A 25,637-nucleotide genomic window follows, 5' to 3' on the forward strand; every position below is an offset into this window, starting at 1 on the left:
TCCAGTTTAAATGAAAAGCCTGAGGACTGGCTGGGACCCGGGTGCCTTGTTTCCTCAGTGATGATGGCTGGGCAGGGTCTGGGACCTGGCCCTGAGGGTGCTTCCAGCTGAGATCTGCCTCACCAGCCAGGCCTGGGCACAGGCATGAGGACCCAGACTGGGTGCTGGACCAACGCTCCCAGCAGGGTAACTAGCCCCACAGAGACCTGCTACTTTTAGCCAGGGCCTGGACCTCAGAGGGTAAAAGCTGAACCTTGGGATCTTGTTCTTTCTAGTCAAAACAGAAAGTAATGTTTGTTTGGTGGAGATTTACAGAAACATCATTATCTGACTGTGACCTGACCTCAAGAACAAATGATCAGACACTAAGAAGTTTGCAACAACTAACCACATCCCCTCACCTTTCCTAGAAAAGGGCTTTGCTGAAAGCTTTCTGGGAGTTTAGGGGTGTTAAGGCATGAGCCAACTGTCATCTCTTTGTATGGCCCTTCAATAAACCTTTCTCTACTCCAAACTCCAACTTTTTTTTTTTTAATTGTTTGGTCTCGCTGTGTATCAAGCACACAGACATGCATTTGCTAACAGTACCTCACAACCCAGTGACCATTTCAGCGGCCTTGACTATTCTCCTGGCTTTGTTTTCTCAAGTCCCTCAGAACATGAATATTGGAGAAACAGCTACACTCTGCCAGACCCCATGGTGTGCACTGAACACAACCTCCCTCCATGCTGCTTTGAGAATACCATGTCCAGGTTCACGTCCCACTGCCTTGCGGAGTTCGGGCTCCACAGCCAGTCACTGGGAGCTATTGCTTCTCTTCTGCAAGCATGCCTTCCTTGTACCACCAGCCCACAGACTTTGACTTACATGCACCCTTTACCTGAATTGCTTCTGTTTTGCCTTCCTTTCTCTAGCTTTTAAGACATAGCTTAAAATCAACTTTGCTGTGAACCCTTCCCAATCCCAGAAATGGGAAGTGACACCTGCTGAACTGTTACAGCTCTTGTAGTGGTTTCAACCACTCATGTTAAGGCTTTCCACTAAGGACTGGCACAGTGTTTATTTGTATATGTATCAGGGCTCTAGCTTCACCTTAAACTAGTTACGAGTCACAGGAAGCCTATTTATACAAGGGACTGAGGAATCTTCTGGGAAGATTAATCGTCAAAGGAGTCAGGCCCAGGGAGCTTGACTTCGTAAGGCTATGGTAGAGATGGGGGAGGGTGCCTAAAGCTCATGTATCTTCTTTTCTAGATCTGGAGCTCCTTCAGGGCAGAGACCATGAGTGATTCATCCAGCAAAGCAGGTGGTATCAAGAATAGTGTTTGACAGCAGTGGATATTTAGTAAGTGTTAATGGGATAAAAGAATACTTACTATCCTCTCCTTAGAGCAAATCTGAGTATATGTCAGGCTTTATTCCTGAGTATATGAAGTTGTAATCCAGAGATTATTTTTACACATGTGTGGATCTCTAGCATGGGCTTACTGTAAGAGGTTCACAAATCCATATCATGTCAATAATTTTATGGAGACTGAATAAATACAATGCTTTGTACATAATGCATGCAACACTGTTTCAAACAGATAAAGATACTATTTTGGTTAATTTTTTCAGTCTTTAAATTTATCTATAACCCTTATTGGAATGCAAATGTCTTTACATATGACATTAGATAATAAAAACACAATTTCTATGACATTAAAGTCTGATCCTTTAAAAAAAAAACACACATTAAAAGAGGTCCCCAGGACTTCCCTGGTAGCATAGTGGATAAGAACCTGCCTGCCAATGCAAGAGATATGGGTTCAATCCTTGGTCTGGGAAGATTCCACATGCCACAAGTCTGTGCACCAGAATGGCTGAAGCCTGTGCACTTAGAGCCTGTGCTCTGCAACAAGAGAAGCCACCACAATGAGAAGCCTGCACATAGGAGTGAAGAGTAGCCTCCACTTGCCACAGTTAGAGAAAGCCCATGCAGAAGCAATGAAGACCCAGAGCAGTCACAATTTTTTTTTTTTTTTTAAAGAGGTCTCCATCCCGAGGAACCTCTGTTATATACCACATGTATGTAACTATAGCCCTACCTGGGCAGGCCCCCAGCTTGCAGGGGCGGGGCCATACCCTCCAGGTGACATGTTTTAGTCTCAATTTACAGTGTACAGTGAGCTTTTCTGTTGTTTGTTTATTGCTTCATTCACTGCCTAAAACAACCCTCGAGGATTGGCAAGAAAGCGGTTGGATTTGTAGGACTTACAAGAGGCTTCTATTGTGAAATGTACATGGAAGAGACAGAAATCCAACAGGAAAGAAAATAAATACACAGGATAATTTTAGGAAAAAAATGAGAAAAGAAGAGCTCTATAGAACACACTGAAATGTTCTACAAAGCACATAATTGGAATCCTAAAAGGTGAGGAAAGAGGACTAGGGCTCTGAAGATGACAAGGCAAGAGGACAGAAGGTTATGGTGAGGTGAGGCAGGCAGGGGTCTTAGCTGGGATGATGACATTGAGCTGAGAACTGGATGACCAGAAGTAGTAGCCAGGAGAAACTATGATTGAAAGCATTGCAGAGAGAAAGAAAAACCACGAAGATCCTCATGTAGAAAGGAGCTGGGTGTGCATGAGGAGCACCCAAAAGTCTACTGTGGCTGAAACATGGGTGACAAAGAGATCGGAAAGAGGCATGGCTGGAGAGACAGGCAGGCAGGTGGGGCCTTATGGGTCATAAGTGGCTAAAAGAGTAGCATTCATCAGGTATTTCTTTTGCTTTCCCATATTTCACAGTTCCTTTAATCAGCAAAGCACAGAGTTAATTATTAAGTAGGTCCATGTGACTAGCTCTAGTCAATGGACTGAGGGCAGAGAGACTTTAGCAGAGAGGGCCAAAGCATCAAAGAGCCAGTACAGAAACGTCAAGCCACTTCTTTATTCAGTGGACAGAGCCAGAAGGTCTAAGTAGGTTGAATCACTGAATTGCAATATGAAGACAGTTGCCCTGATGAGTCATACATATTCTCAGTAGACTTTAAGAGCAATAAATCTGTATGATATTAAGTCATAATAGACTGATTCTGACTAATAACACATGGTAAAAAGTTTAGATTTTATTCTAGGAAGTCATTTGAAATTTTTAGCAAGAGAGTGAAGACATCATACATATATTGATATGATCACTTTGTATAGAACTGATTATGGGGAGGACAGACAGAAATCAGGAGCCAGTTATAAATCTATTAAAGTTCATCTAGCCATGAAATAATGGTAGCTTGAATTTTGTGCTGGCAGTGGACATGGTGAGTTGAATTGGGGATATATTTTGAAGAAAGAACTAACAAGACAGGAGAATTACCTGGCAATCCAGTAGTTAGGACTCAGTGCATTCACTGCCAGGGGCCAGGATTCAATCTCTGGTTGGGGAACTGAGATCCTGCAAGCTGTGCGGCACAGCCAAAAAACCTAATAAAACTGATGGAAAGACTCCAAGGTTTGGGGCCTGGGCAACTGAATAGGGAGAGACAAAGAGTTATAAAACATGTTTTGGTTTAAAGATCTCTTTCAAAGGACAAGGAGAAAGAGAGAGAGAAAATGTTTCCCAACTCCTTCCACAGAGTCAGCATAACCTTGATATTAAAACCTGACAAGGTTCATAGACACAAAACTCCTAAACAAAGTATTTATGAACCAAGTTCTATATACATAAAGAGGAAAATATATCATAATAAAATTGGATTTGTTCCAGGGATGCAAGTTTGTTTTAGCATTCACTTATCTGGAGTTTGTTAACAGAATAGAGAAAAATAAACTTGACTAATGCAGAAAAGGAGAAGGCAATGGCACCCCACTCCAGTACTCTTGCCTGGAGAATCCCATGGACGCAGGAGCCTGGTAGGCTGCGGTCCGTGGGGTCGCTAAGAGTCAGACAGGACTGAGCGACTTCACTTTCACTTCTCACTTTCATGCATTGGAGAAGGAAATGGCAACGCACTCCAGTGTTCTTGCCTGGAGAATCCCAGGGATGGCGGAGCCTGGTGGGCTGTCGTCTATGGGGTTGCACAGAGTCAGACACGACTGAAGCGACTTAGCAGCAGCAGCAATGCAGAAAAATCACTTGATAAAATTCCATACTTATTCATGATTTTAAAAATTAAGACTAGATTTTCTTTAATCTGACAGGATACTATAAAAATCTAATAGCATATATCATACTTAATGCTGAAATACTGAAAGTATTTTCCTTACAGTCAGGTGTGAGAGAAGAATGTCCTCATCATCCTTGCTGCTCATCCCTGCACTTGAGGTCCAACCCAGTGCAGCAAGGCACCAAAAGAAAGGAGGAAGCGTGGGAGGAGTGTGGAGGAAGAAAGCAGAGGTCAAGAAGGAAGAAATAAAACTGTCATTATTTACAAATGACACAAATGTATCTATGGAAAATCTGAAAGACTCCATGGATTGGTAATTAGAATTGATAAATGGATTCATCCGGATCTCTGGATGGAGGTTGAAGATACAAAAATCCATTTTATTTCTGTATACCAGTGATAAAAGAAAGTAAAAATATTAAATAATAATGTTTACAATAGCACTAAATTGAACAAATACCTAGAAATAAATGTAACAAAATTTTTGCAAGAATATTTGTATGGAAAACTACAGAACACTATTAAGAAAAAAAATTTTTAATGAAGCATACTATGCTCATAAATTGAAAAGTCATTATAAGGATATTAACTCTTTACCAACCTAATCCACAGTGTGAATGTAATTCCAATAAAATTCCAGCAGAGCTATATTTTTGTGGAAATTATTAATAACAAGCTGGTTCTAAAATTTATATGGAAATGCAAAGGGAATAACCAAGACTTGAATAAGAATGAAGACCACCAGATATCAAAACATAAAGCTGCAACAATTAACCAGATGGTATTGTCAACAGGTAGGAAAATAGACAAATGGAATAGACTAGAAGATTCAGATAGAGACCTACAAATACATGGATACTTAATTTATGACAAAGAGGACACTGAACACTAGTATAGGTAGGATAAGCCACTCAGTAAGCACTGCTGTCTATTGGATATCCACAAGGCAATAACAAATTTGATCCTTATTTTATACCATACACAAAAATCAAATGCAGGTTGCTTGTAGACCTAACTGTGAAATGTAAAACGATAAAACATTTAGAAGGTAACAAAGAAGAATAAATCCAAGGCAGGAAAAGTTTTCTTAAACATGACACAGAAAGCATTAATGATGGAGGAAAAGACTGATAAATTACTACATTGAAATTAAGAACTTATTTTCATCAAAAGACATTATTTAGAGAAAAAAATTGGAAGAATACACTTGAATATCTAAGCAACAAAGGGCTTTTAACTTGAATATTTAAAGAATTCCTTAAAGTCAATGAGAAAAGCATACAGAGAAATGGACAAGAACTGGAGTAGACACTTCACAAGAGAGGATATCCGCATGGCTAAGAAAAACATGAAAAGATACTCACCCTTATCATTCACCAGGAAAATAAAAGTTAAAGCCAGAATGATATACTGCTACATACATCCAAGTGGCCAAAATGAAAAAAAAAAAAAAAAAAAGACAATGCCAACTATTGGGGAGGATGTGAAACAACCAGAACACTCATAAACTGTTAGTGGGAATATTAATTGGTGCAATCACCTAGGAGGTGTTTGGCAGTATCTACTATAGTTGAACATATGCCTCAGTAATTCCAGCATATACCACCAAATGTGTATGTATGTGCACCGAAAGATAAGGTGAAGAACGTTCATAGTAGCACTATTCCTAATTGCCCCAAGCTAGAAACTACCCTAACACCCATCAGTAGTGGAATGGATAAATAGATTGCGGTATATTCACACAACAAAGTGAAGTGAAGTGAAAGTCGCTCTGTTGTGTCCAACTCTTTGTGACCCCTTGGACTATATAGTCCACAGACTTCTCCAGGCCAGAATACTGGAGTGGGTAGCCTTTCCCTTCTCCAGGGGATCTTCCCGACCCAGGGATCAAACCTAGGTCTCCCGAATAGCAGGTGGATCCTTTACCAGCTGATCCACAAGGGAAGCCCAAGAACACTGGAGTGGGTAGCCTATCCCTTCTCCAGCAGATCTTCCCAACCCAGGAATGGAACCAGGGTCTCCTGCATTGTAGGCAGATTCTTTACCAACTGAGCTATCAGGAAAGCCCTACAACAGAGTATTATACAGCAACAAAATAAACAAACTTTTGAAAGAGGAAGAATTGCCCGAGGATCTCCAGCTGTCCCAGCCCTCAACTGTTTGAGTCTTCCCAGCCTGGGCCCTGAGCACATGGTCAAGAAGCCTTTGGGGTGATCCTGGCTGTAGCCACTGTCTCAATGTAACAGCAAAAGAAACTCTGAGTGGGGACAGCCCAGTTGAGCCCAGTCAAGCCCCACTTTTGTGAGCAAAACAAATTATCGTGATGATTTTAACTCATTGCTTTAGGGACGAATATTGCACAGCAATAGGTAACCAGAATAGACGTCTAAGCATTTAGGGGAAAAAATAAAACAGAATATGTTAAATTTGTAAGTCTACTTTAAAATGTTTAAGGAAATTTAATTAAAGAGATTTGTAAAACTACTTCTAAAAACTACTGTTTAATATTAGGTTCATAAATAAAGGGAAAGACTTGTAAGTTGAATGTAAAAGATTAAGGGCAAACTAGATTCTAAAATTTCTACTTACCTAAGTTGAACCTTAACTGAGAAAAATATTTTCAATAAAACAAGACAAAAACACTGAAAACTTCTTGGATAGCTAACTTCACTGATCCTTTCAGAAAGTTAAGGAAACAACATAGGGAAAGGAAATGAGTGATTTATTGAGTGCTTACTAGGTGCCACAGCATGTCCTCGTGTCCTTGAAATCAACTCATGGCATCCTTACAACCCTGTGAAGTCGGTTTTATAATCACCCCTTTACAGATGATGCTCAGAGAGGCTATGTGACTTGCCTGAAATTCTGCAGTTAGTAAAGGATAGAATCTGTGCTTTGGCATTTTTGGATGACTTCTCTTGGGAGAAAGGCTGATGAAGGTAAATTTCTTAAAGTCACTCAGGGGCTTTGGTGTGGTTGCAGTGCTGGCATCCTGTGTCTGCTCCAACCTTGCCTGTGAGCCTTCCAGTGGGTGAGAAGAGGGGTGTGCACACAAGTGACCATCCTGTGAGGATTAACGTGACCAGAGTAAAGGATGGTCCATTGACCCTTACAGTTCAGGAGTCTGGGTTGGAGCCAAGGGCGCCTGTCCCCTGGACATAACTTCAGAGTAGCTCCGGAGAGGAGTTCTGGAAGCTGTGGAAAAAGAGGAAGGATTTCAGCACTGTGGCTTGGGATAGCTCACATAACTTCAGAGGGTTCTGTTCAGGTCTTTTTTTCCTCTACAAGTTCCCAATATTTTAACTGTATGCAATTTTAACACAATAGGAGCAGTTGAATCGTTGAATCATTTTCTTCTATAATATTAGGGTGAGTCAGTTTTGAAGTTATATAGTTCAATTCTCTCATTTTATAGGACAAGAGACCAAGAGGTCAACTTTGGTTGCTTCCTATGAAGAATCTATAGAACTATACTTCCTATCTAATACTATGGAATGAGTTTAAAAATCTGCATAGAAAACCAGTGAGTTTTATAAAACCTTTGTGTTTTATTTTTACAAAGCAAGGAGTAGGTAAATGAGACCAAATAGAAGAAAAACAAATACAGGCTGTTGTGGTCCTAAGTGGGGAGGGAACTGCTGCCTCTAACTTAACTACTTGAACATGGAACCTTGGCAGGTTAAGCAGAGCTACCATCCAGAGACCCAGATCTGGAGACCTCAGGCAGCTCCTGCCAGGCCACCTTCAAGGGCAAGTCTTCTGCCCCAGGAGGCGTTCCAATGGTTCTGGGAGAAACGTGCTATTTAACAACACTGACAGCTAACCAAGCACCATAGGGACTTCTGAGGGAAGGGACCTGAATATAGTGTGATGGTGATCTGCCTCCCCTGGACAAATAAAACAGATGAAGGTCTGACCGTCCCTTAGCTATTCAGGGGCCAAGGAGCTAGTGTGTGTTTTCTTTGGACCTCCAACTTTTTGCTGTTCCTTTTGTTGTCAGGGGATCCTGTCAGTTATTACCTCCCTTAGGAAACCAGACTGGAGGAAATAAGGGGAAATCATGTGTCTCAGAAGGAGTAGGGGGAGGGCTTGGGGAGGGAAGTGAAAGTGAGAGAGAAGGGGAGGAATTTGAAAATAACTGTACACAGAACAGAATTTTAAAATATGTCATACATTAAACTAGGGCTTTACAGCTTAACAAATTGCCTTTGTATATTTTATCTCAATTACTCCTCAAGCAACCTGACAACATCAACAGAGGCTACCTATTTACTTACTTCTGAATAGTGCTGAATGGTGAAAGTTGCTCAGTCATGTCTTACTCTTTGTGACCCCATGGACTATATAGTACATGGAATTCTCCAGGCCAGAATACTGGAGTGGGTAGCCTTTCCCTTCTCCAGGAGATCTTCCCAACTCAGGGATCAAACTCAGGTCTCTCGCATTGCAGGCAGATTCTTTACCAGCTGAGCCACCTTCTCCAGAGGTTCTTCCTGACCCAGGAATCAAACTGGGGTCTCCTGCATTGCAGTCAGATTCTTTACCAACTGAGCTATCAGAGAATCCCATTTACTTACTAGTAGGTATTAATTATCTATGAGACTATTAGCCCTGTTCCGCAGCTAGGGAACTGCTCTTGAAAGTAATTATGTGGCAGGACAAGATTCACATCTTAGAATCATTGAATCATAGCAGCACAGAGTTAGAAGGCATCTTAATAGCAATAACATAAGGCATTCTTCTCTTGGAGCATGAATCACCTTAAAAAAAAACCTCTGAGAAGATTTCTTCTGATCACTATTTGAATTCTTCTAGTAACAAGTAACTTACTACTCCTTGAGGCAATCCATTCTCCTTATAGCTTTCAGCCCTTAATTCATCTTTGTCCTCAAGAACGTCACCGAATTAAGGTGAAGGTATCTTTTCAAAATTTGAAGATATTACTCTTGTCCATCTCTTGCAGATTAAGCATCTTCCAGTCTTTCAGTTGTTACTCATGATTACTCTTAATATGATTACCTGGCACAGTGCCTGAAATACATAGAGGATACTCAGTGAATGTTTGTTGAATTGGTTCTCTGGCCTTTGGTAATATGTCCTGGTCCTGGCCTCTTTCCTTGACCACAATTAGTCTCCATGTTGTAATGTGTTTCTCATTTCTTTATTTATTTAAATAATTAAAAGGAAGCAATATATAGTCTTTATTTTCAAACTACAGAGTCTTCAGAACAATTTGAAAACATAAGCTAAACTGGCCAAATTTTAGACAGCTTTCAGTTAATTTGTGATAATAGACTCAGTAGCTTGACTTAACTGACTACTTCAGAGATGTATTCATTGAGCATCTCCTGTAAGACATCAAATGAAACATTGTAGAGTGTGTTCATAGAATTAACGGGAAAGATTCTAGTGAAGGCGGGGTTAATGTGAGGTCTAATTGTGAGACCCTGCATGAACACATTATCGTACAGTACTGCTTTGCATGTTAAAAAAGTAATAGCCAGTTTGGGCTCAGTTCTGGGTACCACCATGCTGAAAACTGTGCTCTTCAAAACAAACAAACAAACAATGCTCCAGTAGAAACACTGACTGTTTTTAGTTGGTTTTAAACTGTCTTGGTGTGAGGCACAAGCACTGCTGTCAGTGTGATGAAGCTATGTCATTCCCAACAATGCAGAATCCACTCAGCTTCACAACCCTTAAGTTCTGGACCAGGATGAATAGCAACGAGCTTACAGTTTTGGTTGCGGAACAACCAGGGACTGGATGGTGAATTGTGCCCTGCTTTGGAAAGGAAAGAAGTAAATTGCTACCAGTCTGGAGGCACTATGCTTATTCATTACAGTAATAACCATAAAAGGAGTTTGATGACAAATAAGTCAAACCAAACGTCCCAAAATACAATTTGGGAAACATGTCTCTGGGCTAAATTATCCCATTATCACAAACTAAAGCTGTCTGAAATTTGGTCAATTTGATCACATTTTCAAATTGTTCTGAAAACTCTGTAGAAGTTCAGTTCAGTTCAGTCGCTCAGTCGTGTCCAGCTCTTTGTGACCCCATGAACTGCAGCACACCAGGCCTCCCTGTCCATCACCAACTCCTGGAGTCTACCTAAACTCATGTCCATTGAGTCGGTGATGCCATCCAACCATCTCATCCTCTGTCGTCTCCTTCTCCTCCTGCCCTCGATCTTTCCCAGCATCAGGGTCTTTTCAAATGAGTCAGCTCTTCTCATCAGGTGGCCAAAGTACTGGAGTTTCAGCTTCAACATCAGACCTTCCAGTGAACACCCAGGACTGATTTCTTTCAGGATGGACTGGTTGGATCTCCTTGCAGTCCAAGGGACTCTCAAGAGTCTTCTCCAACACCACAGTTCAAAAGCATCAATTCTTCAGCACTCAGTTAACACAGTTTTTTCCTTTCTATTACTTAAACCAAAGACGATTCTAATACCTTCTCTCTTTATACTCCAAATAATAGTAAGTATAAAGAAAGTGAGTTATATTAGCAGTTTTCTCACTGTGTACCTGAATTTGGGAAGAAGCCTTTTTAATAGTATTAAAGGTAGAGGACCTGAGAGACAGAGGTGGGACCACCTTGCATGTGAACATCTCATCCTCCGTGCCTCTCACATGGTAGGTGAGATTCTTCACAGGTACAGAATGGAGATTACTCATAGTCAAGCAGGACCCTGGTACCCAGCAGAGAGGAGGACAGCTCTAAGTCGACTACAAGAGAAACCAGAGTGAAATACAGCAGCGAGTTCTTGCTGGAAACACACTGATGTCCAGGGGCTTGTGTCCATTATAAGGTTGCCTGCCTGATTCTTTTTCCTCCTCTGAACAGTTCATCCTTTTCCTTCTCACATAAACCCAGGAGGGCCTTGGGGGGCCCAGCTGGGTCAACACATTCATGTGAAGAAAGTAAGGTTCAGTGAGATTGTGTGCTTTGCAAACAGTAGTAGAGCCAGACATAGCAACCAGGACTTTGGGGCTCCCTGGGCAGGTCTCTTGTCTAAAACACTGCCTGCCTGTTAACGTTTGGGAAAACTCACACATGAAATGTGTAGCCATCAAAGAGAATTTTCACATCCTCACTTGAATGGTTTTCTTCATAGGCAGAGGGAGAGGTACTGATTTTGGAAGTCAGGATTAAAAATTAAGTTGGGCATATAGGGCAGTTTAGGAAGAAGAGCTAGAGCAACACAGGAAGTGGAGGAGATAGGAAGAAGGCAACAGTGAGATAAATACATAAACAGTCAAATGGGGTCAACGTGGAGGAAAAGTAGGGAGAGGAGAAATTAACGGAGAAGCAGCAGAAATGGGCCTTTTTCTTCTTAAAAGCAGCACACTGAGGAAGCCAAGGACTGAGTAGAAATAGGAAGGAGGGGAAAAAGAGGAGAACAAATAGAGCCAGGAAAAGAGAAGCAGGCAGAACATGAGAACACAGGGAGCTGTATGAGTTCAGAGTGTGTGCAGGTGGGTAGGTATGGGGACAAAGAGCGGGGCCCACGGGACGGAATTCACACGCACTGGCAGGGGTAGGCTAGTAGGGAGGCACCTGTCAGCAGCCAGGGAGGGACAATGGGGGAGAACAACACAAGTGGAGGAGGTCAAGAAAGTGATCTGCTAGATGCTGCTTCTAAGGACTGATGCCACAGATTATTAATTCCATATCCATGAAACTAAATAGCTAATCTTTTGGCACTCACCTCTCTTGCCTCTTTCATCATTTTTATGATTTGCTTTTCAACATGTACAAACATTCACTCACTTAACCTCAAAGTACCCTAGATGCCTTCCTACCTGAAATAGTTTCTTGGGAAAACAGTGTTTCCTGAAGAATGATTAATCTCTTAACCACCCCTCCCTGACCTTGGAAATGCCTTCCAAATTGAGAACAGTGGTATTTTCCTCAGGAAAAGCCAGGCCTGCACCATGGTTGGGTGGAGTCCTAGAGGAAAATGTCACCGTATTGTGAGAGCAGTCAGAGGGAACATGAAAACAATTTCCCAGAACTGCTCAGCACAGCCTTTTATGTACACTCTCCTGAGCTGTACACACACTCTCCTACGTCAGATTCACGCCCACTCTACCTCCCACAGTTATGATTGTCTAGGAAAGTCACTCTATCATAGTAACATTCACTCAGCAGTGTCCAGTCCTGTGCTTGAGTAACACACTCTCCACTGGGTCAGAGGATAGCAGGGTGGGCCCATTTTCCTCCCAGTGTCATTAGCCTCCAATCACAAGCCTCTTTGAAATGGGGGCGATTTTAACAGAACTGCCTGTCCAATCCAGACTAAATAATGACTGCATTCTGGAGCTGACTATATGCCAAGAAGAATCATTAGGAATTTGAGCCATGCCAGCTTTTTAAAGTATTCTTTAAAATGCATGCCATAATAAAATACTCTTTGGCCTTAAATGTGACCTTGGTTACTAGCACAACTTTGAAAAAAAAAAATAATTAGCAACCTATCTGAACAAATGTCAGCCAGCCAGACCACTTTTGAAAGCTATCACAATTAATAAGGGATGAGTTTTTTTAAAAAAAACCCTCATGCCTTTCATGCAACAGGAGTGAGTTGCTATCTGCAGGGTTGGGTTAATGCCACTTTCTGTGAGTCCTCTGAGAGGACAGGCTCCATGAAATTATTTTTTGCCCTTATAAACCAATTTAAGGCCAGCTACTGGCAAGACTGCAGCAACTGCCTTCTGAGTACTTACACAGGATCCTGAGCCGGGTGGCTGTGCCCATGTTAGTTCTCCCCTCACCTCATGTACTCCCCATCACTCTTATAATCCATGAATGATTCTGATCCCGACACCTCCTCAAAATCCTCCAGAACCAGACTGGTGGAGTCCTCACCCAGGACGCCGCTGTCGGGCCTGGACATTCTGACCCAGGGAGGAGGTGCAGGAGAGCTGGTGACCAGTGGAGGTGGGGAGCTAGGGGGTGTTTGCTGGACAGATGTGTGCAGAGCCTGAGGAGGGGTTGCCGCTGGCTCACGGACTTCCTCGTCATCCTTCTCAGACTGTGGTCCTGCATCTGGGGCAGCAGAACCGAGGACGTGGTAGAGGCTGGGGAGACGGATGTCAAAGCGTAGCCCGAACTTAGCGAAGAGCTTGTCATTGAGAGCGTAGAGCTTCTCTGAGATGTCATAGCCCAGCAGGACCGAGAAGAGGCGAGAGATGTATCGCTCTTTGGTCAGAAGGAGGTGGAGATTTTTCCGGGGCCAGGAAATGTAGCTACATTCAGTCTCAGCTGTTAGAGTGACCTGAGAGGGGTCAGGGACAGAAAGTGAAGGTTGAAACTTAAAAATGTGTCCAAGCTTAGCACAGAGATATATACAGTTTACTTGGCAAACCGCTGCACTTTGCACTTCTGAAGAAGCTGTGAAGTACCTCTCCAGGGCCTTGCCTTGAAGAGGTGCAATGAATGACTTTTATTGTGTGCACTGATATGGTGGGAGGGATGGAGTGGGGGGCTGGTCTTGTGAAGAGCCCTGAGATCACCTTCTGGAACCTCACAGTCCACCTCCAGTCTCTTCAGCTTTCATACACTATGTTCCATGGCTGATCCCACTAATGGCTACAGAAGATTCTGAGCCTGTTGTGATTACAGGAGAGAAAAGGGGGCTCCCGGTGCTCAGAAGAAAGGTCAGGATGCTGATGACAGTTTTTAAGGATAAAACATAATATATTGGAGTTGGGACACAAAGAACTGGGAAGAATTTCAGTGAGAAGAGAGCCTCTGATCAGGCATGCCAGGCTGCATCAAGTGGACAGAATGCTGGCCTGGTCTTCAGGCCCATGAGCTGCACTTGACTTGGGCCCTACAAGTAACCAAATGGATCTGATGACTAAATTCAGAAAAGGGGCACAGAGGAAAAGGAACTCTTTTTTGGGGGGTGAGGTGCCTTGCAGCTTACAGGATCTGTTTCCTAACCAGAGATAGAACCCGGGCCCCGCCTCAAGAGCACGGAGTCTAAGCCCCTGGACCACCAGGGAGGTCCCAAGAGGCACTCGTAAGAACACGAAGTGGAAGGATACCCAACTCTCCATTTATATAGACATCTAGTAATTCCTGTGTACTCAGCTATGTGCCCATGATACACAGCTAAGTCACACTTTCAGGGTCAGTAATGTGTGCGCAGCACAGAGCAGGTGCTTGAAAAATCTTGTTAAAACAATAATGAGTGGTAAAGATAGATTTCAAATGCAAATATTCTTAGGATAGTAAAGGAAAAGTGCGTAAAATCACACAATTCTTTATACCCTGTCCTAAGTACTTTAAAAATGAGCAGGTTGGCAGAGCTTAAGATGAAGATTCACGAATGGAGACAGTGGAAATGAGAAGGAGGACAGCAGCTAACATTTACTGAGAGTGACCATGTGCCAGTCATCGTGTTAAGTGCTTTATGTGGGTTGTCTCATTAAGGGTGGGGTTCTTTATCAGAGATCATATATATAATCCTTTCATTTCATTGCCTCCAAAACAGCCCCTCTGCTCCCCTCCTCCCCTTCCCATCTGCAGTACCCCTCTTCTGTTCCCTTCTTTCATTTCCTCCTCTCCCTCCCCGACCCCTCAGTCATCAGCACTCAAGTCAGGGCCTAAATTGCCTCATCAAGACCAGAAACGAGTTTCAAGTTCCAGCTTTACCAGCTGTGTGACATCAGATAAATTGCTTAATCTCTCCAGACTTGTTGCCTCATGAGAATACTGGTCCTCACAATCCATCTGTTACTAATCTGACTCAACAAGTAGTTGTCACATCTACTGTAACCTGTACTTTCAGTGCACTTAGTAACAATTCCCAAACAAGAAATCAGGGTGCTGCACATGAAGTGGGTACACATGAGAGCTAATAAGGACACAAGAAGTGTCCTCAACGCTGAACAGAAAAGACTGTGGGCATTCTTGCAAATACACTGTCACTTCTTCCATCTTAAATCAAAATTTTAAAATCAAAATCTTTTTTTTTCACTTTAGTTCCTTGGTTAGCTATCACTCCATTGATTTGCTCTCCTTTTCAGCAAAACTCCATGAAAAAGTTGTCTATACTTGGCTGTTACCAATTCCTCTCCTTGAACTCTCTCTCTCCAGCCAGCAAGGCTTTGCCCCAGTGGTCTACAAACTGTTCCTAGCAAGGTCGCCTATGACTTCTACATTGCTGAGTCTGATGATCAGTTTTCACGGCATTCAGTCCCTTCTCTTTGATATTCTTCACTTGGCTCCCAGGACGCCACACTCTCCTGGTATAACCTCCTAATTAGTCCCTTTCAGCTTCTTTTGCTGCTTGTTATCCCCTTCAACTTCTAAACACTAGAGTACCTCAGGGTTAATGGATTCTTGAACCCCTTTTCTGTCTACACTCACTTACTGGTGATCTTGTCCAATGTAACAGCTTTAAATATCATCTGTAGGCTAATGACTCAGTCTCAAGCTCAGACCTTGTTCCTTAATTCCAGACTCAAGTATGCAACTGCCTATGCAGTGTCTGTATTTAAATGTCCATAGATGACGCAAATCTAATACCTCCCAAACTGGATTTCCCTCTCTTCTCCCAAAGCCAATACTATCTGCAGCCTTCCTTATCGCATTTGATAGCAGCTCCATCCTTCCAGTTTCTCAGGTCAGAAGTCTTAGAAGTTTTCCTGATCCTCTTTCTCTCATATACTATATCCAATGTGTTAGGAAATCCTTTTGGCTGTATTTAGAAAATATACACTCTGGCCCTAGGTGACATGTCTCCTTACCACCTCTCTGACTTCCTCTCCTACTCTTCATCCCCCTCCCTCTCCCTGTTCCAGACTCATTGACCTTCTTTCTGGACCTCAAACATGCTAGTCTCTCTCACACCCAGCTTTTGCACTGGCTCTTCCCTCTAATATGCTATTCCCCCAGATATTCTCAGAGCTCACACTGCCAATCACCTCAGGTTTTTCCTCAAATGTCACCAGTTCAACAAAGACTTCCATGAAATCCCCAATTACAATTGCAACTACAGTTGATCCTTGAGCAACACAGGTTTGAACTGTGTGGATCTATTTAAACGGGGATTTTTTTTTTTTTCTTCAATAGTAAATACCTGAAGTGCTACACAATTGGCCGATTGGTTAAGTCTGAGGATGTGGAACCCCAGATTTGGGGGAACCGTATATTTGGAGGTTGGACTATAAATTATGGGCTTCCCTAGTAGCTCAGCTGGTAAAGAATCTGCCTGCAATGCAGGAGACCCCGGTTTGAGTCCTGGAGAAGGGAAGGGCTACCCACTCCAGTATTCTGGCCTGGAGAATTCCATGGACTGTACGGTCCATGTGGTCACAAAGAGTCAGACACTACTGAGCGACTTTCACTATAAATTATACATGGATTTTCTACTATGTGAAAGTACCCCTACCTCCTGTGTTGTTCAGGGGTCAATTGTATCTCTCCCTTATACTATTCTTTTTACTATAATTTATTATTTTTAACATGTTACATAATTTACTTATTCATAATTTCTATGGCTAATTTTTTGTCTCACCTACTAGAATGTGAATTGCATGAAGGCAGGGACTTTCATCTGTTCTGTTGACCGATACACTCTGAGCACCTTTAATAGTGCCCAGATGGGAATTCCCTAGCAATTCAGAGGTTAAGACTCGATACTTCACTGCAGGGGGCATGGGTTCATGAACCATGAGTTCAATTCCTGGTCAGAGAACTAAGATCCCACATTCCATGTGATGTGGCCAAAAATAAAACCAAACAAAAACAAACCATGTAGTGCCCAGGTTACTGTAACAGCTCAATAAATATTACTGAAATGAGTGAATGAATCAGGTAAAAACTACTAATCTTGTTTGTTGCAAAATAACTTGATGTTGTTTTCTCATGCCCAGTATAAAATCCTTCCTAAATATCTTCAGAAACCAATGGATTGACAGGTTTGACCAGGTTTTTCTTTAACCTTCACCTTTGAAGCCGGTTGAATGGATTAAATCAGATGATGTACATAAAGAGACCTTGAGTCCAGTAAAACATGATGCTAATTAGAGAAATAATGCTGATTTCCATGTGATCGCTCCCATGCTATGTTCTCGGTGACTGATAAGAGGGTCGCAGTGTTTAATAGTCAATAAATTCTTCATTGAATTCTTGAGAGGTGTGATGGAATGTTGATCTCTTGTGCCACACTCAATAAGAATTACGATTCGGTCACTGTGGATTCCCTATTAGTCAACAAAGACTATGCAAATACAAAGGCAAGGACAAGATGAACTACAACCCAAGACAACACTTGACATTTGCAAAGAGGAAATGGGACTTCACAGAGCCAAGAGCAAGTGTGTGGATCTCAAGGCTCCCAATGGAGGTGCATACTAAAAATACAAATGGAAAAAATGTGACGGTCCCTACATCCCTCTCAGATGCTGAGAGGCCATCTGGGGTCATAGCCCTTCCTTTCAAGCATAACTAAGGGGAGGACACCCAGCTTATCCACCACCTGTTTCTCGGTTTCAGTGTCAGAAACAGAGCCTGGTCTGGCTGGCTCAGGACCTGACTCAGCCCTCCTGAAGGTTCTTGTGGCTCTGAGGGAGTTCTCAAAGGTGACTGCTGAGCCACTTGGAGAGGATGTGAGTGTGTGGTGGGGGAGGCACATGTTCAGAGGGGGCCCTGTGGCTGATGGTCCAGGCAGTGGGATTAGGATTACCCCTCAGGCCCTGTCCTCACAGAGCCAAGAGTCAGGGTGGGGCGGAAGCAGGCCCAGCCAGGTGGCACCGCCTGGCATGTGTCTATTTTGGGGCTGGCATAAATGCTCGCCTGAGGAACTTCCTGATAGAACTGACAGGAGACAGAGGGAACCCAGTACTGGCCAACTATCTGGACAGGGGGGTCCCTATAATGGTGTATATGTGTAACCTCCACTCTCCTGGCAACCCCCCATTTTAAAAAAGAATAGAATAGTGGTGTCAGGCAACTCGGTTTTACCACTTTCTAGATGAAGAGCTTGGGGCAAATTACTTGAGGTTTCTGAGCCTTAGTTTCCTCATCTGTTAAACAGGTTAATAACAATATTCAATCCAGAGGACTGTTGTGAGAATCAATAAGGCAATAAAATAGGTACTGCCTGTCACGTGCTAGCCATACAGTAAGTGAGAACTACAAAGAAGGTAACTGAAATCTGAAGGATTGACAGAGAAGAGAGGAGGGCTCGAGCAGCCAGGCCCTGATCTTAGACTGTGTATGTGATGCCCTCTGGAGCACTCTGAGACACCAGTGGCCTACTGGCGAGGCAGTTCAGTGAAACTTTACTGAACACCTACTACTGTGTACAAAGTATTGCCCTTTGGAGCCTGGAGATGGAGAGGAAAAGCCCAGATTTCTACATCAAGGAATTTACTATGCAAAAGACAGAAAGAAAACCAAGTCGTACATGTGCGCAGTCAGCATAGTAAAAGGAATAGAAGAGGCATGCAGGCAATGTGTGGGGATGGAAGCTGGTGAGGTCACTCTGGGCAGGCTTCAAAGGAAGTGAGATGCCATAGCCTCCTCTTGATGAGGAAGTGCGTTTCGGATAGAGGCGACAATAGGGGGCAAGGCACGGCCGTGTAAAACAGTGTAGTATGTTTGGGGAAGTACTAGTAATTCAGCATGGCTGGTGTGAGCAGAAAGTGTAAGCAAAGGGCTGGAGATGTGGCTCCAGGATGTCACTAAAGGTCTTAAGTCACTCTCTAAGGAGTGAGGGCTTTTATCCTGTGGCCAGTGGGGTCTTCTGGAAGAGTTTTAAGCATAGGAGTGACATGGCCCCCCTTGCAGGGATCAGCACCTCCCTACCCTACCCCTCCTCTGCCAGGCACTTTTTCCACTGGAGGAGAGTGCTCCCACCTCAAGCATCATATTGGCAGTAGTTCAAAGGTCTGACAAAAGAAAGGAAAGATGGAAGCACGGATGTTGCTGGGTTGCAGTGGGATGGGCTGCGGCAGTGCTGCCATGGGGCTCCCTATTACCTGAAACACCCCCTCCTCAGAGGGATGCAGCGATTCCCACTCGGGAGAGTCCATGAACTGGTAAGGAAAGATGTAGTGCAGAAACTGCCCGTCCTGGCTCACACGAACCCTGGCAAAGGGAGAGAAGAGACTGTGTGGGAAAAGAGAAGTGGTTACCCAGAGCTGCTCCAGAGTTTAAATTACATGTTAAAGGAGTGGAAAATGACTAGGATCCAGAACGGGCTTTTTCCTCTTTTACCTAGAAAACCCAGAGTCTCAGTTTCAACCTCTCTTCTAAAGTCAGTTGTACTGGGAAAGAAAGTGTTTATTGAACAAAGGGGGCAGATCAACAAGCTCTCTAAGGTACATCCTGTCCAGTTGGAAGGAGCTATTGTTCCACTTTTTCTGGAGCTTAATTTTCAAAAACAAAAAATATGTATGGAGAACCTTCTGTGTTCCTGGAAGTCTGGAACCTGGAGATGATCTGGTCCTTTTTTTTTTTCTTTTTTACTCTTCAGCTGCACTGCGTGGCAACTGCTGGACCACCAGGGAAGACCCAATAATCTGATCCTTACCTTTCAGGATTTCACGATTCAGTGGAAGTCACAGGCACATAAATAACTAGCTGTAAGTTAACATGTGCTATTGTGAGATAGGAGACTAGAGGAGAGACAGCATAGTTCTCTCCAAGTGGCAGACTTCTCAAAGATGACATTTCAGCTGATTTCTGAAGGATGTATAGGATATTGAGAAGCAGATCAGAATGCAGATGAGGATCTGAGAAATCCAGTATGGAATTCTGTTTTCCAATATCAGCTTTTCCCCTTCCTCTATAGTACTGGAACTTTTTTAGCCAGGGCTCATGACTGCCCAGCTAGACTGTTTCTCTACTTGCCTTGCAGCTGAGTAGAACCATGTGATTAAGTTCTGGCCAACGGGATATTAGCACTCCATATCTTGCTCCCAGTGAATGCCTAGATATATATGTATGTGTGCAAATTACCAAAGACCACTATCAATTAACAAACTTTATGTATTATCTGACAACTTAGAGATGGAAAACAGAAAGGGATGTAGGTCTCAAACCAAGCCAAGAATGTGGTGTCAGCCTATACTCTCTGATAGCAGAAACACTCTTGCTTCTACAAGACCCATCAAAATGTGTAGCTAGCCACCAGAACTTCTCTCAGTTATGAAAGCGTGCAAGAGAAAATGAAGTGCCGTGTGTTCCTACCTCATGGGCTTCACATATTCTGTTCCCTCCAGCTGCCTCTCTTCCCAATCCGCACCTTCTCCTCAAGCCTCAGCTTACACATTTCTTCCTCCGGGAAGTCTTATCTGGCCCCCCAGAAAATTTAGGTCCACTGCTTAAATGCTCTCATTGCACTTTGCCTTGCTCCTTGGAATTAGTGACTAGAGACATGAATTAGTGGCTCTCTTGAGAGACTGTAAATTCCATGAGTACAAGGAAAATAGTTTTCATTTTTTAACAAGAGATCCCTAGTCTCTAGCTCTCTTAATAAATATTTTTGGAAATGGGGAAGGAGGAAGGAAGGGAGAAAGGAAAGGAAGAGGGATGGAAAGATCAAACAAATGAACTCACTGTGTCACCATAAAGGGGACCAAAACCTCAAGGAAAAGCTTCTCGAACAAAGGAAGAAAGACAACCGGAGAGAATGAAGCTGCTGCCATACACATCAGATCCGCCCATCCTTCATCCTCTTCCCATGCAAGGAATCTGGCCACCCAAGCAAGCCACTGAGGAGGGACAAGACTTTACAGTGTGAGTAACATCTAATGAGGGGCTTTCCAGGTGGCAAAGAATCCACCTGCCAATGCAGGAGATATGGGTTCAATCCCTGGGTGTTTTGTTTTGTTTTCCTTAGATTTTGCAGTTTTAATCCCTGAATTGGGAAGATCTTCTGGAGAAGAAAATGGCAACCCACTCCAGTATTCTTGCCTGGGAAATCCCATGGACAGAGGAACCTACAATCCTTGGAGGATCCAGAGCAGGCTACAATCCATGGGGTTGCAAAAGAGTTGGACGTGACTTAGTGACTAAAACAACATCTAATGAGCCTGCTTGGCTCCCTGAGGCCATTCACATTGTATACTATATCCTTTATCATTTGAGTCTCTTCTTCCTCCTGATCTCCTGACAACAGGTAATTTCCTCCTCCGTGAACAGCTTGGAGAGCTGGCTGCCTCTTCAGGGGGTTATGCATGTGGGAGTTCATGCTTGGGATTGTATATGAGAGAAACTCTCCAACAGTAAGCACAGCTTAACAGGGTGATGGACTTTGAAGAAGTCGCTTTGCCTTTCTGAGTCTTGAAAGGGACTGATTGCATTGTGAAAGTAAAACAAAAAGGACGTCTGAGGTTGTAACAGAGGGCTCCAGATGAGGTATGCATGTGAGCTGGGGAGGTCTCCGTCAGAAGCCCCCACTTCTCATCATGGAGTTATATTCTGCTGCTTCAAGGTGTTTGGTACCTCACCAGCCAAAGATAACAATGATTCTCCTTTAAAGTCGGAGGCTGGTTATAGACTAGAAGTCCTTTCCTCAGCTCCAACTTAGCAAAGTTGAGACAGGATGATGTTGAAAGATATCAAAACAAAACTCTTACTTCAAATCTTGAAAAGCAAGAAAAATATTGAAATTTTTAACTTGAGTTTTTGATGCTAAGTATACTAGGAAATGACAACCCACTCCAGCACTCTTGCCTGGAAAATTCCATGGATGGAGGAGCCTGGTAGGCTACAGTCCATGAGGTCGAAAAGAGTTGGACATGATTGAGCAACTTCACTTTCTTTCTTCCTATAGTTCCTTTTGGAGAAGGAAATGGCAACTCACTCCAGTGTTCTTGCCTGGAGAATCCCATGGATGGAAGGGCCTGGTGGGCTACAGTCTATGGGGTTGCAAAGAGTCAAACACAACTAAGCAACTAACACACACACACACACATACTAGGAAAAGAGCTTCACGGGTTGCTCAGCTGGTAAAGAATGTGCCTGCAATGCAGCAGACCCAGGTTTGATCCCTGGTTGGGGATGCAACCTGAAGGAGGGCGTGCAACCCACTTCCAGTATTCTTGTCTGGAGAATCCCCGTGGATAGAGGAGCCTGGCAGGCTACAGTCCAGGGGGTCACAAAGAGTTGGACACGACTGAGTGACTGAGCACAGCGCATACTATGAAAAACCACACTGAGGGGCCAAGCCTCTCTTTCCTCTTCACAGGAACACAGTCTACAAGTTCATGATAAATCTATCATATAAAAGATACCTGAACCATCTAATAATTATTATGTCCTTCCATAAATGAGCACCACACAGTGCAGGGGAGTGTTTCTGCTACCTGTCTTAATCCCCTCCTTTGAACAGAGATACTGGGAGATGCAAACAATATCATGGGTCTCATGAATGAGCATGTTTCCTAAACTGTCCTTATTTTAAGCATGGAATTGTAGGTGGCAAACATTTTGGCAATAGTTGTAATATATTTTTATCTACATGTGTATTTGTTTACAAATAATTTCATTTATTTATACTTCTGCTGCTGCTGCTAAGTCGTTTCAACCATAAATGAAATGAAACATCACAAAACCTCATAGCTCATTCAACCCAGGACCTCAGTGTCCAAACAAAATTAAAGCATGTATACATTATACTTTGATTCTGTACATTAATCCATAAATGCCTGGTGTCAACATTACTAGTAGCAGTAGTTGTGGTAGTACCATCATCATCATCAATGTCAAAGTCTTTTTCCCCACTGGCTATCTTATCTGGTTTTTTTCTTTTCCCCTTTTCTTTCTTTCTTTTTTTTTTTTTTCCTTTGAATCACCACATTCTTCTGGTCTCAAAAAAGGAGGAAAGAGGAAATTAAGGACAAAGTTTTTAAATACTCTGTTTTCCACAGAGCCCAGTCCAAGTATATACCAGGTGAAGATGCTTACTGTCAGATGCTTAGCTCCAACATACAAGTCCCACTAGGGCAATATTGCAAAGAATTCACAATTTCCTACCAAATGTGCAGCACAGAGCTACATAGTATTTGTTCAGAAGAGATCAGTCAATGGCCAACATTCACATGCAGGCTAATCCAGACAAAGGCCCTTTTGCTAAGGTCTGACTGTCAGCCTCCTTAAAACGTGTCCGCCAGGTGTCTCCACCATATCCTCAAAGAGCACACATGGGCATCGCTACTCTCCCCTCACTGTCTGGCCCTCAGATTTATAGCACTTTATTCCTGGTCTGTAGGAATCTCAATAGAACAATCTGGAATGGAAATGTGGATAAGGGTAACCTCATTGTTGTTATTGTTGTCATCACTAAGATGTGTCTGACTCTTTTACAACTGCATGAACTGTAGCCTGCCAGGCTCCTCTGTCCATGTAATTCCCCAGGCAAGAATATTGGAGTGGGCAACCATTTTCTTCTCCAGGGGATCTTCCCGACCCAAGGATCGAATCTACATTTACTTCATTGGCAGGCAGTTTCTTTATCATTGAGCCATCAGGGAAGCCCACTCCTGCACCATACCTGGGTATATATGGCTTTACCATAGAATCTGTACAGATATCCCATGATTTCTCTGATGTCCTGGCGGGAGCAGGGGTTACAAAAAAATCTCCTATTTTGGCACTGTTCCTTACACATAGTTGGCACTTAGCAAAGGTTGAATGCATATGGAAGAAACTAATTAATCTTATTGAAATGTTCAGTTTTTCAAAGCTTACAGAGATATTGCTGCAGTTTAGGCATGACATGCTGGCATGGTGTGGTCATTTCAGAGCCAGGGTCAAGAAACATTCACCCCACACCTCGCAGCAGCAACTATATTCACAATTCTTCCTGCCAACCATGAGCTAGTTTCCTCATGAAAAATATTAAGAAAGGGGAAGCAAGTATATGCTTAGAAAAATCTATTTTGGTTTGTTTGAGTCGCCACATCCTTCCTCAATGGAAGAGATACGAAATGGAAAGGGAGGCACTGGGAAACGAGAAGCGTGGGCGTGGGGAAGAAATGCTGGGTAGTGACAGAGTAGCTTACCGGCCAGAGAGCAGCAGGGACAGGCGGTCAATGGGCGTCTCGCCCTCCACGGCATAGGTCTGCTCCGTGGCTAGAGTCAAGACCTGCTCCTCGCAGCAGTGCACGATCTCCTTGTATGCTGGCAGGGGCACCTGCAGGGGCAGGCACAGCGTCTTGTAGAGCAGCTCCAGCTCCTCGGGGAGGGTGTCCTCACGCAGGCGGTACACCAGGTGTGCCAGCTGGAGCACGCAGGCCATGGCCAGCAGGACGCTCCAGAGAACAATGTCCAGGCCGCAGGCACCGAACCAGCCCCATAGCACACAGCACAGGTAGCCTGTGCCCAGGAAGCCAAAAAGGTAGAAGCACCCATACACCCCGCTGCCGCCCATGAAGCCCAGGAGCAGGAAGCAGTTGGCCAGGTGGAAGACAGCCCCTTCCAGGTCCTGCCTCCAGGCGATGCACAGTGGCCCGTGCCAGAGGAGCTGGCCCTCCAGGCTGCGGTTGCTGCTCATCTTCGGGTCTCAAAGCCTGTCAGGCTCTAAGACTGTCCCCACATGGGAAATTCAGGAAATGGGTCAACCTGTCCTCCCAACTGTCGTCTCACCTCTGGCTTCTCCCCGCCAACTCCACCTTTCTTGGGAGGAATGCTTCCAGCAGCTTTGGGAATGAATAGCAAAACATCATATACTTCATGGAGAACTGAAAACTTTTCTCTTTCCCTCAGCAAGGCTCTGGCCCTCCTGGCAAAGCTCTGGTGAGTGTCCTCAGCTCCAGGTTTCTTAGAACAGTCTTCACATTTGACTCTTGGCAGGAAACCTAAATCGTCCTGAGAAAGAGATAGGGCTATGGGGCTGAAAGCTTCAGCAGTGAGGGATAATAAAGCAGCCACATCCTGCTCTCTGTTGTTCCCAAACAGAATGAAGAGCGCCCAGCACGGGAGGCACATTTGTGCTCCATTTGGAATGCGTCTCTCTTGGCACCGGAAGAAAGGGTGACCCCAGACGGATACCATGTTTGGAATTGGAATCCAAGAGGTACTGGCAGTGAGAAAAAACAGGCCAGGCATACAGGCAGGCTGGCAGAGCACTTAACATACCTCCCCAGAGGACAAGATAAGGCCTGGGCAAGAGAGGCAAGTCAGGGGAAGGGGGCAAAGGGGGTGGATAAAGGGAAAGCGAGCACAGAATTTACTGTCACACCTCAGGTAGGACACTGTCCAGAGCCCCTCTGGGGAGGGCTCGGGGCTCTCCTGAGGTAGGAGGACACATCAAGGTTGGAAAGTAGGGGACTATTATCAGAAAAAATCCTAACAGTGAGAAATGGAAAGCCCCTCGAAGGCCTTTATGAAGTCATATTGGAAATATCAGTAGGCATTTATTTGAAATTCATTAAACAAAAATAGCTATACAAAGCAACTTTTGAATTCTGACTTTCTTCTGCATGTATCTGGATCTAGTAATAGTTTATACAATGGTAATAC

The 25,637-nt window shown here is 43.6% G+C and overlaps 2 protein-coding genes across 4 annotated transcripts in view; one reads left to right on the forward strand and one right to left on the reverse strand.

Annotated features, from left to right (window-relative positions):
- The window catches only part of PLA1A (phospholipase A1 member A), a 42,296-nt gene extending 40,932 nt beyond the window's left edge, over positions 1-1,364 (forward strand). Inside the window, exon 10 of the mRNA XM_070369939.1 lies at positions 1,256-1,364. Within this exon, the coding sequence (XP_070226040.1) occupies positions 1,256-1,330 (75 nt within the window). The 3' untranslated portion in view covers positions 1,331-1,364. The remainder of the gene's footprint in view (positions 1-1,255) is intronic.
- Positions 1,365-1,655: 291 nt separating this feature from the next.
- POPDC2 (popeye domain cAMP effector 2) lies at positions 1,656-25,090 on the reverse strand. Of its 3 annotated transcripts, XR_011464097.1 has the most exons (5): positions 24,179-25,090; positions 19,148-19,256; positions 12,878-13,428; positions 8,423-9,176; positions 1,656-7,340 (listed from the first exon to the last, which is right to left on the reverse strand). XR_011464097.1 is itself a non-coding variant. In XM_005905433.3 (4 exons), the coding sequence occupies exons 1-4, from the start codon at positions 24,667-24,669 to the stop codon at positions 7,255-7,257; spliced, it is 1,095 nt and encodes a 364-aa protein (XP_005905495.1). In that variant the 5' UTR covers positions 24,670-25,090; the 3' UTR covers positions 1,656-7,254. The 3 variants fall into 3 exon arrangements, 2 of the variants coding, with proteins under 2 accessions (XP_005905495.1, XP_070226043.1); XM_005905433.3 differs by lacking the exon at positions 8,423-9,176 and having other exon boundaries at positions 13,020-13,428; XM_070369942.1 differs by lacking the exon at positions 8,423-9,176 and having other exon boundaries at positions 24,179-25,089.
- Between the last annotated feature and the right edge of the window lie 547 nt (positions 25,091-25,637).

This window comes from Bos mutus, chromosome 1 (assembly GCF_027580195.1).
Source record: "Bos mutus isolate GX-2022 chromosome 1, NWIPB_WYAK_1.1, whole genome shotgun sequence".
Lineage (NCBI taxonomy): Eukaryota > Metazoa > Chordata > Mammalia > Artiodactyla > Bovidae > Bos > Bos mutus.